The 16,276-nt window shown below is 67.4% G+C and overlaps 2 protein-coding genes across 3 annotated transcripts; both read left to right on the forward strand.

Moving 5' to 3' along the window:
• The first annotated feature begins 45 nt into the window (after positions 1–45).
• TULP2 (TUB like protein 2) lies at positions 46–10,755 on the forward strand. 2 transcript variants are annotated; one of them, XM_039510013.1, is made up of 15 exons: positions 46–143; positions 2,350–2,406; positions 3,181–3,232; positions 3,999–4,152; positions 4,870–4,983; positions 5,086–5,199; positions 5,581–5,679; positions 5,934–6,089; positions 6,385–6,485; positions 6,712–6,894; positions 7,323–7,435; positions 7,588–7,702; positions 7,959–8,057; positions 8,793–8,964; positions 9,801–10,755. In XM_039510013.1, exons 1-15 carry the CDS (start codon positions 61–63, stop codon positions 9,932–9,934), a joined length of 1,746 nt encoding a protein of 581 aa, XP_039365947.1. In that variant the 5' UTR covers positions 46–60; the 3' UTR covers positions 9,935–10,755. The 2 variants fall into 2 exon arrangements, with proteins under 2 accessions (XP_039365947.1, XP_039365948.1); XM_039510014.1 differs by lacking the exon at positions 46–143 and adding an exon at positions 1,389–1,421.
• A 1,146-nt stretch (positions 10,756–11,901) lies between these two features.
• LOC120388323 (trans-1,2-dihydrobenzene-1,2-diol dehydrogenase-like) lies at positions 11,902–16,212 on the forward strand. The gene is made up of 7 exons (XM_039510098.1): positions 11,902–12,055; positions 12,399–12,510; positions 12,906–13,069; positions 14,071–14,323; positions 14,888–15,012; positions 15,361–15,511; positions 16,046–16,212. The coding sequence occupies exons 1-7, from the start codon at positions 11,966–11,968 to the stop codon at positions 16,156–16,158; spliced, it is 1,008 nt and encodes a 335-aa protein (XP_039366032.1). The 5' UTR covers positions 11,902–11,965; the 3' UTR covers positions 16,159–16,212.
• Positions 16,213–16,276: the final 64 nt, after the last annotated feature.

Raw genomic sequence — 16,276 nt, forward strand, 5'->3', positions numbered from 1 at the left:
GCCGTGAGCGGCGCAGAGTTTCGGTGGAGACGTTTCTGGTGATCAGGGACTAGCGTCCGGATGCTCAAGGGGCGCGAAGTTCGGGGGAAGATCGGGAGGCGTCAGGAACCCGTCATCTGCAGTGTCCCCGAGTGGGGGCCAAGGTACAGCCGTGGAGATCGGAGGGGCTGTTGCCCATACAACGGCCACGCTCCGGCGTGGAGGGTAACGAGTGGATACGAACGATGACGAGGACGGATGGACCCTCATTTGCTGAGATTTAACATCCACTGAGTTGATGGGTCCAGTTCCTCTGGTCCAACAGACAAAGTCTCTCGGTCCCTTTCTCGTAGTCGATGCTCAATGCAGCTCCGGCTCAGCTCCTGGGACTGTCAGTGGCCGGTGACGTGGCCGGGGTAGATGTCCCTGGACCAGCGGGGGGTGTCACACGAGCCGTGCGTAGCGTCGACCGATCCTACAGGTCCACAGCACGCGCTCATGGCAGGGGTCCCAGGCGTCCGGGGCTCCGACGATCAGGGCGTCCATCTGCACCTCGCTCGCAGGGCGTCGGCCGGGGGGGCACGTACTTTTCCAGCTCCCGAGCCCGGGCCTGGCGAAAGGCCGGGGTCCTGCTCTCAAAGGAGACCGCGATGTCGACGAGGATGATCTTTTCCTGGGCCTCGTCAGTGACGCCGACGCCGGGCGGCAGCTGGCTGTCGGTCCCGGGCCGGGCGTGCTTCAGGCGCGGGGCGATGGCTTTCCCCGGGCGGTTCTGGACGGCCTTGTGGCACAGCGGCCAGGCTCCGGAGTGGGGCTTGCAGCTGCACGGGACGTGGGGCAGGGTCTCGCTGGCGTGGCGGACGGCTCCGTTGAGCGGGATGCCATTGACCCGGGCCCAGTGGACGAACCGTCAGTCGGCGAAACGGGCGAAGCCGCCCCCGGCGAGGAAGCGGTTGCTGGCGTCCCACGTGCTGGGCAGCTTGAAGGCTTTACCCTCGTCCACGGTGAGTGGACGGCGGCCATCAGGGTCCTCTCCAGCAAGCCCCCGGCGCTTGGGGTGACGACGGTGTTGGCGTTGGACCTGATCTGCAGCACCAGCGCGCCCAGCTCCCCGCGCCGCTCCCAGCGGCAGCCCACGCGCTTCCCCAGGCAACGCCTTGGGGCCGGGTGGGAGCTGGTGCCCCCTAGAGGGGACAGGCCCCTGCCCCATTCCCCGCCTCCCTGAGCCAGCCAGTCCCTGCAGAGGAAATGAAAGAGTCCAGGAGGAAATTCTCCTTCATCCCTTGTTGCCCAGCGCTGCCACGGTGACCACCATCCAATCAGAAGGCAGCAAAGTGTTTCCCCCCCCCCAGAGGTGATGGAGGGTGTCTGTGCAGTGTGAGGGGGGGTCCCCGTTGGAGCGAGGGGTGGGAGGGGGATGATCTGACCCCAAGCAGCATGGGGTGATTCCCCCTGCCCCCTCCCCGGCAGGGAAGGGGCCTGGGACCAGCTCGGGTTGGGGGGCGGAGGGGGTGGGTGTGTAAAGGGACATGAGGGGCAGGAAGTGGGTTCACACAACCCTCCCCCCCACACAGACACCCTCCTATCCCCTTTCCCTGCCCGTTAGCCGGTTGCCTCTGAGGTGACCCCCCCAAATCATGGGCCTGCCCTGCCCTTTGCTGCCAGCCCCCCAGGGCAGGGGCTCTGTCCCGCCGTGGGTCTGGGCAGCGACGGGGCCCTGATCTCAGCTGGGGCAGGGCCTGTCTTGGCGCTGGCTCTGTGCACCCTGGGAACCCTTCAAGCCAGCCACAGGGCCTGGCGGGATAAGGAACCAAAGCCGATTATGGAGGAGACAATCCGATGGCCTCCCCGCGCCGGGGGCTGGAGCCGGGTGTGGGGGGGGGGAGAGTCAGATCTCCTCCCTCCCACCCCCCACCCCAGGTCAGACCTGCCAGAGCCGGAGCTGGAGCCAGACCCGGAGCCGGTGTCCCCGTTCCCCTCAACACTCGCAGGTCTGAGATTGGGGTGGGGGTGTGGGGTGGACGCCCCTCTCCTATCCCTGAAGACTGACAGCCAGAATGAAGAGGGGCTGGGAGCCAGGACTCCTGGGTTCTCTCCCCTGCTCTGGGAGGAGAGTGGGGTCTACTGGTTAGAGTCAGGGGCACTGGGAGCCAGGACTCCTGGGTTCTCTCCCCCGTCTCGGGGAGGGGAGGGGAGTCTAATGGTTAGAGCTGGGGGAGGGAGGGGCCGGAAGCCAGGACTCCTGGTTTCCATGTGTCCACAGGGAAACCATGAACAAGTCCGTCACCTCCCCATGCCTCAGTTTCCCTCTCTGTGACGAGGGAGGACACAGGGGGCGTGTGGCGCTCAGTGAATTTTTCTCTTCTCCAGGCCCAGCTGGAGTCCGGCCACCCCCCACACCATGAATGCGGCCGGGCGGGGAGACACGTAAGCTTGGGGATTGGAAGGGGACGGGGGGGGTACAGTAAGGGGCAGGGGGGCGGTGTGTGGGAGGGGTGTATTGTGTGCAGGGGGGTGTGTCTGTGCACTCAGCCCATCCAGTCCTCGTTAATCCCTAATGAGCTAATCCCGCTTTATCAGGGCGGGGGAGGGGGCTTAATTAGCAGTTGTTGCTTCCCTCATCCCCCCTTCCCTGCTTGCTGGGTCCTTCCTTGCAGGGGGTCTCTACTCTGCCCCCCGCCCAGGGTCTCTTAGACCCTTCCAGGGGCCTCCCCAGGCCAAGGCCACCAAATCCCCCTCCTTAGATACCCCCTGCATTGTGACCCCACCCCAGAGGGGCCACATCCCAGAGCCGGGCGAGGGGGCACCCATAGACCCAGCCCATTGCCCCACCCCAGAGGGGCCGCATCCCAGCCCCGGGCGAGGGGTCCCCATAGACCCAGCCCCCGCGCCCCACCCCAGAGGGGCTGCATCCCAGAGCCGGGCTAGGGGTCCCCATGTACCCAGCCCCCTGCCCCACCCTAGCACTGCATGGCCGGGGTACGTCTGGGGGCACCTATGACATCACAAACCCTGGCGCCGTGGCGATCGGAACTCCCCCCCACACACACACACCGTGGCCGCCCCGGGCCTGGCGACGGCAGGGTCTGCTGGGGTGGCCCCCGGGTGCGTGGCCGGCGGCGGGATGGCGCGGAGCTCCTACCGGCGCCTGCCCTCCTGCCCTGCCTCGCCGCCCGACTCCCCCGGCTCCTTCTCTTCCAGCGGCCTGGGCGAGGAGCCCGCGTCCCTGCGGCAGCAGAAGCTGGAGCTGCAGGTAGGTGCCCAGGCGGTGCCCTCGCACCTCCTGGGGGGTTCTGGGATCGAGGGGATCGGGGCTGGGACCGGTGTCCCCTCGCATCTCCTAGGGGGTTCTGGGATCAAGGGGATTGGGACTGGGACCGGTGTCCCCTCGCACCTCCTAGGGGGTTCTGGGATCGAGGGGCTGGGACTGGTGCCACTTGCCCCCCGGGGGGTTCTGGGATCGGGGCTGGGACCGGTGCCCCCTCTCCCCTGGGGGGTTCTGGGATCGAGGGGATCGGGGATGGGACCGGTGCCCCTTGGCCCTGGGAGGTTCTGGGATCGAGGGGATCGGGGCTGGGAGTGGTGGCCCCTGCCCCCCGGGGGGTTCTGGGATCGAGGGGATCGGAGCTGGGAGTGGTGCCTCCTCACCCCCAGGGGGTTCTGGGATCAAGGGGATCGGGGCTGGGAGCAGTGTCCCCTCGCACCTCCTAGGGGGTTCTGGGATCGAGGGGATCGGGGCTGGGAGTGGTGGCCCCTGCCCCCCGGGGGGTTCTGGGATCGAGGGGATCGGAGCTGGGAGCAGTGTCCCCTCACCCCCAGGGGGTTCTGGGATCGAGGGGATCGGAGCTGGGAGCAGTGCCCCCTCACCCCCAGGGGGTTCTGGGATCGAGGGGATCGGAGCTGGGAGCAGAGCCCCCGAGAGATCTGGGATCGAGGGGATCGGGGCTGAGGCAGGCGCGTGGGGGGTGTCCCCCCAGGGTAGTGCCCCCAGGGCCTGTTCTTCTTCCCCCCGCCCCCAGCGCCGCATCTTTGAGAAGAAGCAGCGTCGGAAGCGCCAGGAGCCGCTCATGGTCAAGGCCAACCCCGACGCCAAGGTGACGGGCCGCCGGGGCCGCCGGCCCGAGGAGCGCACCCCCCTGATGGAGTCCTGCAGTGAGCACAGCCTCTGCAACGGTGAGAGGTGTCCGTCCGTCCCCACCCATGTAACGAGTTCCCCCCCGGTCTCAGCTCTGGGTTCTTCACCGGGTGGGCGGGGCTTAGGGGCTAGCCCCTCCCCTCCTGGGATGATTGGCCAGCTGGTGAAATCCCACACAGATTTGTCCATGGGGCGGGGCTTCCTAAACAAAAGTCTCCCCCACAGCAGAGGGGGTGGCTGTCCCGGTATCTCTCTGTCAGTCAAGAGAGAGATGGAAGGGGTGGGTCTTCCTGGGGGTGTGGCTTGCTAAGAGTGGGCGGGGCTTCCAAGAATTAGGCCCCGCCTCCACCAGCAGTAGTGCAGGCAGCCACCCCATAGGAAAAAGAGAGAAGGGGTGTGGCATATGTGGGCGTGGCATGTTATTTATGGGCGGGGGCTGATAGCAATTAGGCTCCGCCCACTAGCAGGTGGCCTAATACAGAGGGCAGAACTGCTTCCCCTCTTAACCAAAATAGGGCAGGGAAGGGGTGGGGCTTGTCTGTTGTGGGCGGGGCTTCCAGTAATTAGGCTCAGGCAAGAGGGTGTGGCATTTGGGGGTGTGGCCGATGGCCATTAGGCCCCACCCACTCTACACTGTAGCCTGGCAGTGTCCCTTGTCTCACCCAATGGGGCGGGGCTTGTCTGCGGGGGGCGGGGCTTGTCGGCCAGGGGCGGGGCTGGCGCCACAGAAGGTGACGGACTCTCTCTGCCCATAGGAACCAGCAACCCCTTCCTGGTGGAGTCGGTCCCAGAGGCCCATCGCCCCACTGACGCCTGGGGCAGCTCCGTGCACCTGGACAGGGGCCCCCGAGCCGGGGGAGAGGCCGCAGGTAACGGGGGGGGGGGGCAGATCCTTGGTGCGGGGCCAGTCCCTGGTGGGGACACTCCCCCCGGCTCCGCCCGCCCAGTCACTCTCTGCCTTCCCCATCCAGGTGCCTCCGACGCGGAGCTGGAAGAGGCCGTCCTGGAGGACACGCGGCCCGTCAACAAGGCCACGGCGGCGCCCAGCTCCACGCGCAAGGGCTGGCCGGCCCGGCGGAGCGGGGGTGAGCGCGGGCCACCGGTTTGGCCGTGGCGGGAAAGGGGGGCACCCATTGCCGTGCAACCGTTGCCATGCATGTACACCATAATCTGTGCACATTCCGTTGCCATGCAACCGTTGCCATGCTTCATGCACCGTTCCGTTGCCATGCAACCGTTGCCATGCTGCATGCACCATTCCGTAGCTATGCAACCGTTGCCATGTTGCATGCACCGTTTCGTTGCCATGCAACCATTGCAGTGGGTGCCCCACCTCGTTGCTGTGTTGTGACACCCCTAACCCCTTAGCAACGGTTGCTATGACATGCCTAGCTTGTCCTTTTAAAGGGGACAGCGCACCCTTTGACCTCCCCACCTCTACCCCTGGCCCCCTCTCTGCCCCACAGCTGGCCACGCCGACGTCCGACGCCCCCGGAGCTCGAAGCCAAAGGCCCTGTCGCCCGCACGAGGGGAGCGAGTCCCCTCTGTCATCGTGGAGTTCAGAGGTGGGGCGCTGCGGGGATCTGCAGGTGGGGGAGGTGAGACGGTGGGGCGGGACTGGATGTGCGAGGGGGTGGCAACGGGCCTGGGTGGGGGAGAGGGGCATGCAGCTGGGCGTGCAAGGTGGGTGGAGGTGCAGCCCTCGTGCGCGAGTGGGCACGAGGGGGTTTTACTTGCAAAGCCCGTGCAAGGCTGGGGTGAGACTGGCTCCAGTGCGGGGGGCATCTCCTCCGGCACTAACCCCCCCAAACCCCCGCAGACCCTCAGGAAAGCAGCGATGGGGACGCCCCCCCGGAGGCCGGCGCTGCAGGCTGGGAGTCAGCCCAGGAGGGAGACTCGGAGGGGGAGTCCCAGGACCCCCCCACGCCCCCCTCCCCCATCAGGAGAAGACAGGACAGGAAGCTCCCCAGCAGAGGTGAGTTGGGGGGGGGGGGTCAAGGGAGAGGGGCATTGTGGGTAGGAAAGGCTGGGGGGGTGGATCGATTGACCTCTCTGTGCTGATGGGGGCCTGGGTTCGGCTCAGTGCAAAGGATTCTGGGACACAGCAGAGAGGTGGGGGGAGCTCCCGGCAGGGATAGGGGTAGGGTGGGCCGGGGGGGTGCCACGTGGGGGGGCTCAGGGAATAAGGGCTCTTGGGGAGGCACTCAGGGTGGGTTTTGGGGGGAGGGGGCCGGGGCTTTCTCTGACCTTCCCCCCCATCTCCCCCCTAGGATCTCTTGGCAGCCCCCCTGGGAGCGACGAGGAGGAGGAAGGAGACCTCAACATCCTCTGCAGATCCCTGGAGCCCGCGCCGGAGGCCGACACCCCCAGCGTAAGGGCCTCCCACACCTGGCTCCCACCCACCGGGATGGCCCCTCGCAACCCTTTGCACGAGGCCCCCGTGCGCCACACACGCCTCCTGCACTAGTATCTGCCCTGGGCGTTTGCCCCCAGCCCCGTGACACCCCCCTCCCCCGGATCCCACCCCCGGGCACACAAGGCCTGGCCTCTCGTCACCCCCTTCCCCCGCAGGCCTCACCCCTCTCCCTCCCCCACAGCTGCCGGAGGAGGTGCCAGGGACCCCGCAGCCCCCGAGGCCGGAGGAGCTGCAGGGGTTCGTGCTGCGCCCGGCAGCCCCCGGAGTGACCGTCCGGTGCCGCATCAGCCGGGACCGCAAGGGGGTGGACAAGGGCGTCTTCCCCTTCTACTACCTCCACCTGGAGAGAGACGACGGGAGGAAGGTACCGGGGGGGGGAATAGCAGTGAGGGGAGGAGTGGGCACTGTGGGGCACAGGCCAGGGGAAGGCAGAGAAGGGGGATGCCGTGGGGCAGAGGCCGGGGGGGCAGCGGAAGAAGGGGGTGCTGTGGAGCAGAGGCTGTGGGGAGGCTGCGGGAGACGGGGGCTCCGGCGTGGGGCATAGGCCGGAGGGAGGCAGCGGAAGAGAGGGGCGCTGTGGGGCAGAGGCTGGGGGAGGCAGCAGAAGAGGGGGGTGCTGTGGGGCTCAGGCTGAGGGAAGGCAGCAGAAGAGAGGGGCGCCGTGGGGCAGAGGCCAGGGGGAGGCAGTGAAAGAGAGGGGCGCCGTGGGGCAGAGGCCAGGGGGAGGCAGTGAAAGAGAGGGGCGCCGTGGGGCAGAGGCCAGGGCAGGTTGTTCATTTCTGTCTCTCTCAGCTGTTTCTCATGTCTGGCCGGAAGAGAAAGAAAAGCAAAACCTCCAATTACCTCATTTCCCTCGACCCCATCGACCTGTCCCGGGACGGGGACGGCTTCATCGGGAAGGTCAGGTGGGTCCTGCACCCACCCCAGAGGGGCCGCGTCTCCGCCCGGGCGAGGGGTCCCTGTATACCCGGCCCCCGGGCCCCACCCCAGAGGTGGTCGCATCTCAGCGCGGGGCGAGGGGTCTCCAGGTGACCAGGCCTTTCTGATCTCCTGGCAGGTCCAACGTGCTGGGCACCAGGTTCACGGTGTTCGATAACGGGACGAATCCGGATAAAAAACCCTTCGTCCCCGAAACGGCTCCGATCCGGCAGGAGCTGGCGGCCATTTGCTACGTACGTGAGAAATCCTTGGACCTGGGGCACTGCTGTGGGGAAGCTCACAGCGTTGGCGTCCTCAGCTGGGTCACTGCTGTGGGGAAGCTCGCAGCGCCGGCGTCCCTAGCTGGGGGCACTGCTGCAGGGAAGCTCGCAGCGCTGGGAACCCCAGCTGGCTGCTGTCACGGATAGAAAGAGGGTGTGGAGGGTTTTTGGGGCAGGGGAATATTGGGGGACGATGGCGTCATAGATTCTCTGCTGCTCCTCACAACAGGAGACCAATGTGTTGGGGTTCAGGGGACCCCGGAAAATGACTGTGATTATCCCCGGCATGAACACGGAGAACGAGAGAATCAGCATCCGCCCGAAAAACGTGAGGCTGCTGGGGAACGCTGGCTGGGGCACTGCTGGAGGAAGCTCGCAGCGCCAGGGAACCCCAACCGAGGCACTGCTAGAGGGAAGCTCGCAGCACCAGGGAAACCCAGCCAGGGCACTGCTGGAGGAAAGCTCACGGCGCCAGGGAACCCCAGCCAGGGCACTGCTGGAGGGAAGCTCGCAGAGCCAGGGAACCCCAGCCAGGGCACTGCTAGAGGGAAGCTCGCAGCACCAGGGAAACCCAGCCAGGGCACTGCTGTGGGGAAGCTCACAGCGCTGGGGAACCCCGGCTGGGGCACTGCTGTGGGGAAGCTCGCAGCACTGGGGAACCCCAGCCAGGGCACTGCTGCGGGGAAGCTCGCAGAGCCTGAGAGCCCCAGCTGGGGCACTGCTGCAGGGAAGCTCGCAGCACCAGGGGACCCCAGCCGAGGCACTGCTGTGGGGAAGCTCGCAGCGCCAGGGGACCCCAGCCGAGGCACTGCTGTGGGGAAGCTCGCAGCGCCAGGGAACCCCAGCCAGGGCACTGCTGTGGGGAAGCTCGCAGAGCCAGGAGACCTCAGGTGTGGCACTGCGGTGGGGAAGCTTGCAGAGCCTGGGAGCCCCAGCCAGGGCACTGCTGTGGGGAAGCTCGCAGCGCCAGGGAACCCCAGCCAGGGCACTGCTGGAGGGAAGCTTGCAGTGCCGGGCTCTGGCACACCCCACCCCACCCCCGTGGCTCGCTGTCTCCCTCCAGGAACACGAGACTCTGCTGACCCGGTTCCAGAACCGGAACCTCCAGAACCTGCTGGTTCTGCAGAACAAGGTGCCGGCCTGGAACGAGGAGACCCAGTCGTATGTGCTCAACTTCCACGGGCGCGTCACCCAGGCCTCCGTCAAGAACTTCCAGATCGTCCCCGACCATGACTGTGAGTGTGGGGGGGAGATGGGGGGAGCCAGGCTGGAGGCTGGGGGGAGAAGAGGGGAGGTGACGAGGGAAGGATCAGGGCTGTCCCCGTGCCCCCCCCCCATTGGCTGTTAGGTGTGTTGGGGGGCAGGCCAGGGCTTGTGGGGGTTGGGCTGGATTTGGGGGTCTGTGCCCCACACACTCACTCCCTAGCGGAGCACACCGTGCTGCAGTTTGTGGGGTGGGAGGGTGGATTGGGGGGCATTGGGGACAGATCAGGGCTGGAGGGGCTGATTGGGGGGATATGGGGAGACCGGTGGGGCGGGTTGAGTGGTATTTGGGGGTGAGGACTGGGGGATTTGGGGACGCCGTTGGGATGGATTGTGGGCAATTGGGGGGGATCATAGGGATTTGGGGAGGCTGGTGGGGCGGGGTGGGGGGTATCCGGGCTGAGGATTGGGGAGATTGGAGGGAACTGAGGGGATTTGGGGAGGCCAAAGGGGTGGATTGGGGGATATCTGGGGTATCGGGGAGATTTGGGGGGCATCAGGGAGAACTGGGGGGATTTGAGGAGACCAGTGGGGCAGGTTGGGGGATATCTGGGGTGAGGATCGGGGGAACTGGGGGGATTTGAGACCAGTGGGGCAGGTTGGGGGGTATCTGGGGTGAGGATCGGGCAGATTTGGGGGGCATCAGGGAGAACTGGGGGGATTTGAGGAGACCAGTGGGGTGCAGATTGAGGGGGATCAGGGCGAACAGGGGGTGTCTGGGTTGAGGATTGGCGGGATTCTGGGGGGATCGGGAAGATTTGGGGGTCTGTGCCCCACACACTAACCCCCCATCCCCCTCTCCCCCCAGCCGAGTACATCGTGCTGCAGTTTGGCCGGGTGGCGCCCGACGTCTTCACCATGGACTATCGCGCCCCCCTCTGCGCCCTGCAGGCCTTCGCCATCTGCCTGTCCAGCTTCGACGGGAAACTCGCCTGCGAGTAGCCTCCGCCACCTCCGACCCCGCGACCTCAGTCATGACCTCTGACCCCGTGACCCCGACCCCTGTGACTTCAGGCATGACCCCATGACCTCTGACCCCACCACCTTGGAATGACACCACGACCTCTGACCCCCCCACAACTTCAGGCATGACTCCTACGCTCCTGGACATGACCCTGTGACCTCCAATCCCCATGCCCTTGGAATGACCCCACAACCTCTGACCCCACAACCTTGGAATGACCCTGCGACCTGCAACCCTCTGCCATGATCACAGGAACTCCGACCTTGCGACCTCTGACCTACTCTGAGTGGCTGGTTCCTCTCTGACCCACCCCTTCCCCTGTTGATGGGTTCTTGTCACCCTTGACCTCTGATTCCTTGACTTTACCCTTTGACCTCTCACTACTCTGACCTCTGGCATTTTTAATGTCATTCTTGACCTTTGACCTCCCCATCTTGGCCTCTCGCCTCTTTGGGCCTAGCTCATCCTTGACCTACGACCCCTGACTTTCCTTGTGGCCCTCTGGTCCTTTGATGTCATCCTTGGCCTGTGGTCCATTTGACCCTTGACCTATGATCCTTCCTTTTCGTCCTTGACCTCTGACCTTTCCCCTCTGGCCCTGAACCATTTCTCCTCTTTCAAAGACGTTGCCATGACAGCACCTGCAGCCGCCATCTTGATTGATTCAGAGTCCCCTGCCCCCAAAGAAGCGGGGGGGTCAGGGCTGTTCTGGGGGACCCCCCCAATCCACGGACTGTAAATTTCCCCTCACCCCCGAGAGTGTAACAGATTCTTGATCCAAATAAAATCTACCCAGAAGTGAGACCCCCCCCAAGGGGGGCTGGTTGTTGAGTCCAATGTGGGGTGCCCCACCCTCACCCTAAGGTTACTGGAGCCAATGGGCGTTTCCTTCATCTTGGGGTCCCCTCAGGGCACTGCTCCTCTCCAGCCCCCCTGCCCTGAGCCCTGCAACCCCTCACCTCCAGTGCTGACCCCACCCGATGTCCCGTACCTCAGACACCCCAGAAGCCCACTGCTGGGGGTGACCGGCTGTGACAAAATGGGCCTCGTCTGGACTATTGTTATGAGACCGGTGCCTGCCTCAGTTTCCCTTCTGTTTCACGTGCCTGCCCAGGTGTGTTGGGCAGGTCTGTTTGCTCTCAGGGGGTGGGGAGGTCGGGGGAGCACCAAGGATCTGAGCCAACAAGGGCAACCCCAAGGCTCTTCGAGGGGGGGGCTGGTGTTGAACAAGTGGGGCCGGGCCGTGGGGCTCACAGCAGCTTGGCTGGATGCTGGGTGGACCCTGCCGGACTCTTCACCCCAGTGCCAACCTGCGGACGGGTCTGCGGTTGGCAAAGGGCGCAGGGGGGGGCTGGACTCGCGGCCGGGGGCCACGGAGAGGGGGAGGGGGAACCCAGGGGAATCACGACTTGGTCTCGGAGGCCATGGGACCAGGTCCACAAAGGGGTCACACCCAGGAGACTGGTTCCAGGCTGGGGCACAGAGTTGCCCCTGTGGGTCTGTGACACCCATAACCCCCCACCCTGGTGAGACCCCCCATCCCCTTAGCCCTCCCCCCCCCGACCCTGAGACCTCCCCACCCCACCTCCCCGGCTCTGGTGAGCCCTGCCCCCTTTGCTCACCCACCCCAGTGACCCCCTATTCCTTCACCCACACCCCCAATCCTGGTGCCACAAATTGAGGCCATAACGGGGAGGGGCAGTGAAGGAGAAAGAGATGGGCAGAAATCTCCCCCCCTGTCTCCCATCCCCTCATCTGTGCCCTGGAAGGGGGGGGGCTGATTCTCCCCAGCCACCCCACACCCTCCCGTCAAGCCTGCCCCATGCGCAGTGACCTAGGGTGCGCCACTCCGCCCCGGGCCGCCCCACCCCATCCCGCCCCCACGCCGGAGCAGCTGCTCAGCCGGATCCACCAAGCAGCAGCCCAGCCTGGAGCAGGAGAGACGTCGCTGTCCCCCGCAACCCCCAGGAGCCGAGACCCGCCCGCAGCCCAGGCCACCCCCCAGGGCCATGGCCACCCGCTGGGGCATCTGCTCTGCCGGCAGGATCAGCCATGACTTCCTGGTGGCCCTGAAGACCCTCCCGGCCACCGAGCATCAGGTGTGGGAGAGGCTGCAGGACGCCTGGGTTCCATCCCTGGCTCTGGGAGGGAAGGGGGGTCTAGTGGTTAGAGCGGGGGGGCTGGGAGCCTGGATGCCTGGGTTCCATCCCTGGCTCTGGGAGGGGAGTGGGGGTCTAGTGGTTGGGGGCGGGTGGGAGCCAGGACTCCTGGGTTCCATCCCTGGCTCTGGGAGGGGAGTGGTGCCTGGTGGTTAGAGCGGGAGGCCTGGGAGCCAGGACTCCTGGGTTCTTGGCTCAGTGCTCGCTGACTGGGAGGGGGGGGTTAGTTCTGGGGGCACCTGGCTGCCTCACCCCCACTTTAACCCTCCCCACCCCACTCCAGGCTGTGGCCATCGCGGCGCGTGACCTCGCCCGGGCTCAGGATTACGCCCAGAAACACGGGATCCCTCGAGCGTACGGGAGCTATGAGGAGCTGGCGCGGGACCCCGACGTGGGTGAGTCCCCCCGGAGACCCCCATGGGACCTGACCCAGAGAGAAACCCCTGGGGGGCAGGACATGGAGCCTTTCCCCTCTATGGGGCACTGGCTCCCACCCGGCCCCAGGGCAGGGACTGGCTGCTTGGGGGGGCTGGGAATGGGGCAGAGGCCTGTCCCCTCTGGGGACAGTGTGTGTGTCCGGGGATACCCTTGGGGCAGGCTGAGACCCCCGAATGTGGGGACTGATCTGGGAGGGGTGAATGGCAGCACGAGGGATGGCCAGGAGCCAGGACGCCTGGGTTCTCTCCCTGGCTCTGGGAGGGGAGTAGGGATTAGTGGTTGGAGCGGGGGGGGGCGGGGTTGGGAGCCAGGACTCCTGGGTTCCACCCCCATTTCCCACCTCCCCTGGCAGACGTGGTCTACGTGGGGGTCATACACCCCGAGCACCTGCCCGTGGGGCGGCTCTTCCTGGGGGCCGGGAAGCCGGTGCTGCTGGAGAAGCCCCTGGGGATGAACGCGGCGGAGGTGAGGGAGCTGGTGCAGCTGGCCCGGAGCCGCGGGGTCTTCCTGATGGAGGTGAGTGACACCCCCCCCCCAGCCCCCCTGCAGCCCAGCGCCCCCCAGCACCGCCCTGGGGCAGCGGGGCCAGGCCTGGCCACCAGGGAGAGCGCCCCCTGCCGAGCCCCCACCCCCGCAGCCCAGCGCCCCTGCCGAGACCCCACCCCTGCAGCCCAGCGCCCCCGGCCGCGCCCCCCACGTCCCTCCGCAGCCCCGCGCCCCCTGCCGAGCTCCCCACGTCCCTCCGCAGCCCCGCGCCCCCTGCCGAGCCCCCCACCCCCCTGCAGCCCAGCGCCCCCCGCCGAGCCCCCCACGTCCCCCCGCAGCCCAGCGCCCCCTGCCGAGCCCCCCACGTCCCCCCGGCAGCCCAGCACCCCTAGGGGGCGACACAGAGGGACGTGGGCTGAACCCCCCGCAGACGGGACGTCCCCTAATCCGCATCCCCCGAGCGCTGGGAAAGCCGCGGGGGTCCCCGGCCAGGGGCCGCGCCCGGCGTGGGATGAGGGTGACGGTCCCGGGGGAGCTGCCGGGGGACGGGCCCCGACAGGCTGCAGGCGGCCCCGCCCGTGAGCCGGCCCCGAGGGGACCCAACCCGGGTCACGGGTGCCGAGGGAGGGGTGGAGCCACCCCCGATCCGGTTCTGGCACAGCGCCCCCCAGCATGGCCGTGGGGCAGCACTGACGGGCAGGGGCCAGCGCCCCCCCGCCGGGCTCCCCAGCCCCGCAGCCCAGCGCTGGGACCCCGCCCCCGCAGCCCAGCGCCCCCTCCGGGACCCCGCCCCCGCAGCCCAGCGCTGGGACAGCCCAGCGCCCCCACCCCTGCTGAGACCCCACCCCACTCCTCGCAGCCCAGCGCCCCCTGCCGGGACCCCCGCCCCCCGCCGCCCCGCGCCTCCCGCCGGGACCCCACCCCGCTCCCCAGCGCCCCTGCTGGGACCCCGCCCAGCCCCTGCTGAGCCCCCAGCTTGAAACCCCGCCCCCGCTCCCCAGCGCCCCGCACTGATTCTGCCCCGCCCCCAGGCCTTCTGGACCCGCTTCTTCCCCATCTCGGAGCAGATCCGGCGGCTACTGGCCCAGGGGGCGCTGGGCGAGGTGCAGCTGATCTCGGCGACCGTGGGGCACCCCATGGAGAACATCCCCCGGCTGGTGCAGAAGAAGCTGGGGGGCGGCGCCATTCTGGACATCGGCTGCTACTGCGTCCAGCTCGCCAGCATGGTCTTCGGGGGGCAGCGGCCGGAGTCCGTCCTGGCCTCGGGCTTCCTGCACCCCTCCGGTACCGGGGAGGGGGCACCACCAGGGCTGGGGGAAGGAGGGCACCGGCGGGGCAGGGGGCTGCAGGTCAGGTGTGAGGGGCATTGGCAGGGCAGGGGGCAGGACTCAGGGGTACCAGTGGGGCAGGGAGGGGGCTGCAGGTTGGGCATGAGGGGCACGGGTGGGGAGGGGAGCAGGACTCAGGGGCACTGACAGGGCAGGGGGTAGGACGCAGGGGTACCCCAGTGGGGCGGGGGGGGGCTGCAGGTCAGGCGTGAGGGGCACTGGCAGGGCAGGGGGGCAGGACTCAGGGGCACTGGCAGGGCAGGGGGGCTGCAGGTCAGGCATGACGGGCACTGGCAGGGCAGGGGGCAGGACTCAGGGGCACTGGCAGGGCAGGGGGCAGGACTCAGGGGCACTGGCAGGGCAGGGGGGCAGGACTCAGGGGCACTGGCAGGGCAGGGGGGCAGGACTCAGAGGCACTGGCAGGGCAGGGGGCAGGACTCAGGGGCACTGGCAGGGCAGGGGGCAGGGCTCAGGGGCACTGGCGGGGCAGACCTGAGGTGCTGCTGTTTCCGTTTCCCAGGTGTGGACGAAACCACCTCGGTGATCCTGAACTACGCGGGCCGGCGCCAGGCCGTGCTGTCCTGCACCATGCGCATCGAGCTCCCCAACCAGGCCCAGATCTGCGGCACCAAGGGCTCCATGGAGGTGCGGGGGGGCACAGAGGGGGCAGCGCCCGGCCTCCTGCCCAAGGGGAAGAAATAACCGAAAACTGGCCAGGAACCAGGACTCCTGGGTTCTCTCCTCGCTTCTGGGAGGGGACTGGGGACTAGTGGTTAGAGGGGGGAGGGGGCTTGGAAGCAGGACTCCTGGGTTCTTTCCCTGCTTCTGGGAGGGGAGTGGGGTCTAGTGGTTAGAGCGCAGGGGGGATGACTGCCACCCAGGACTCCTGGGTCCTCCCCTGCTTCCGGGAACAATGTGTGTATGTGGGAGGAAGCTGGGTCAGATCCTATTGGGGAGCCCACTATTAACCCTTTCTTGCCTGTACCCTCCTAGCTCCCTGCCCCCTGGTACGCCCCCACCATCCTGATTGTGAACAACCAGCACCACGAGTGCCCCCTGCCGCCCCCCGCCCAGCCCCTCAACTTCTCCAACGGCACCGGCATGCGGTACGAGGCCCAGCACGTGCGCCAGTGTCTGCTGCAAGGTAAGGGCCGGACGCCGGGGTTCCAGCCTCTGCTTGGGGGGAGGGGGGAGCCAGGACTCCTGGGTTCTCTCCCTGGCTCTGGGAGGGGAGTGGGGTCTAGTGGTTGGAGTGGGGGGGCTGGGAGCCAGGACTCCTGGGTTCTCTCCCCAGCTCTGGGAGGGGAGTGGGGTCTAGTGGTCGGAGCAGGAGCCCAAAGCTCCAGGGTCTCTCCAGATCTCGCAGTAGCAGGCCGCAGCTTGCTCAGCCCCTGGCTGGGGCACTGCCCGGGGGAAGCTCACAGCCCCAGCTCGGTCCCTGGCTCGGGCACTGCCCCGAGGAAGCTCACAGCCCGCTCAGCCCCTGGCTGGGGCACTGCCCCGGGGAAGCTCACAGCCCGCTCAGCCCCTGGCTGGGGCACTGCCCCGGGGAAGCTCACAGCCCGCTCAGCCCCTGGCTGGGGCACTGCCCCGGGGAAGCTCACAGCCCGCTCAGCCCCTGGCTGGGGCACTGCCCCGGGGAAGCTCACAGCCCCAGCTCAGGTCTCTGCCCCCGCAGGCCTGAAGGAGAGCCCCATCATGAGCTTGGCCGAGAGCGAGCTGGTGGCCTCCATCGTGGACGAGGTGCGACGGCAGCTGGGGGTGACTTTCAGCGAGGACCAGCAGGGCTGAGCCGGCCGGGCGCCAGGGGGACTCTCCCGGGCATCAATGCAGAGGCTGCAATAAACGAGACTCTGCCCAGCTGTGCTGTGACTCCTTGACGACAGAGCTGGGGGGAGGGGGGAGCACA

This window comes from Mauremys reevesii, linkage group 22 (assembly GCF_016161935.1).
Source record: "Mauremys reevesii isolate NIE-2019 linkage group 22, ASM1616193v1, whole genome shotgun sequence".
Lineage (NCBI taxonomy): Eukaryota > Metazoa > Chordata > Testudines > Geoemydidae > Mauremys > Mauremys reevesii.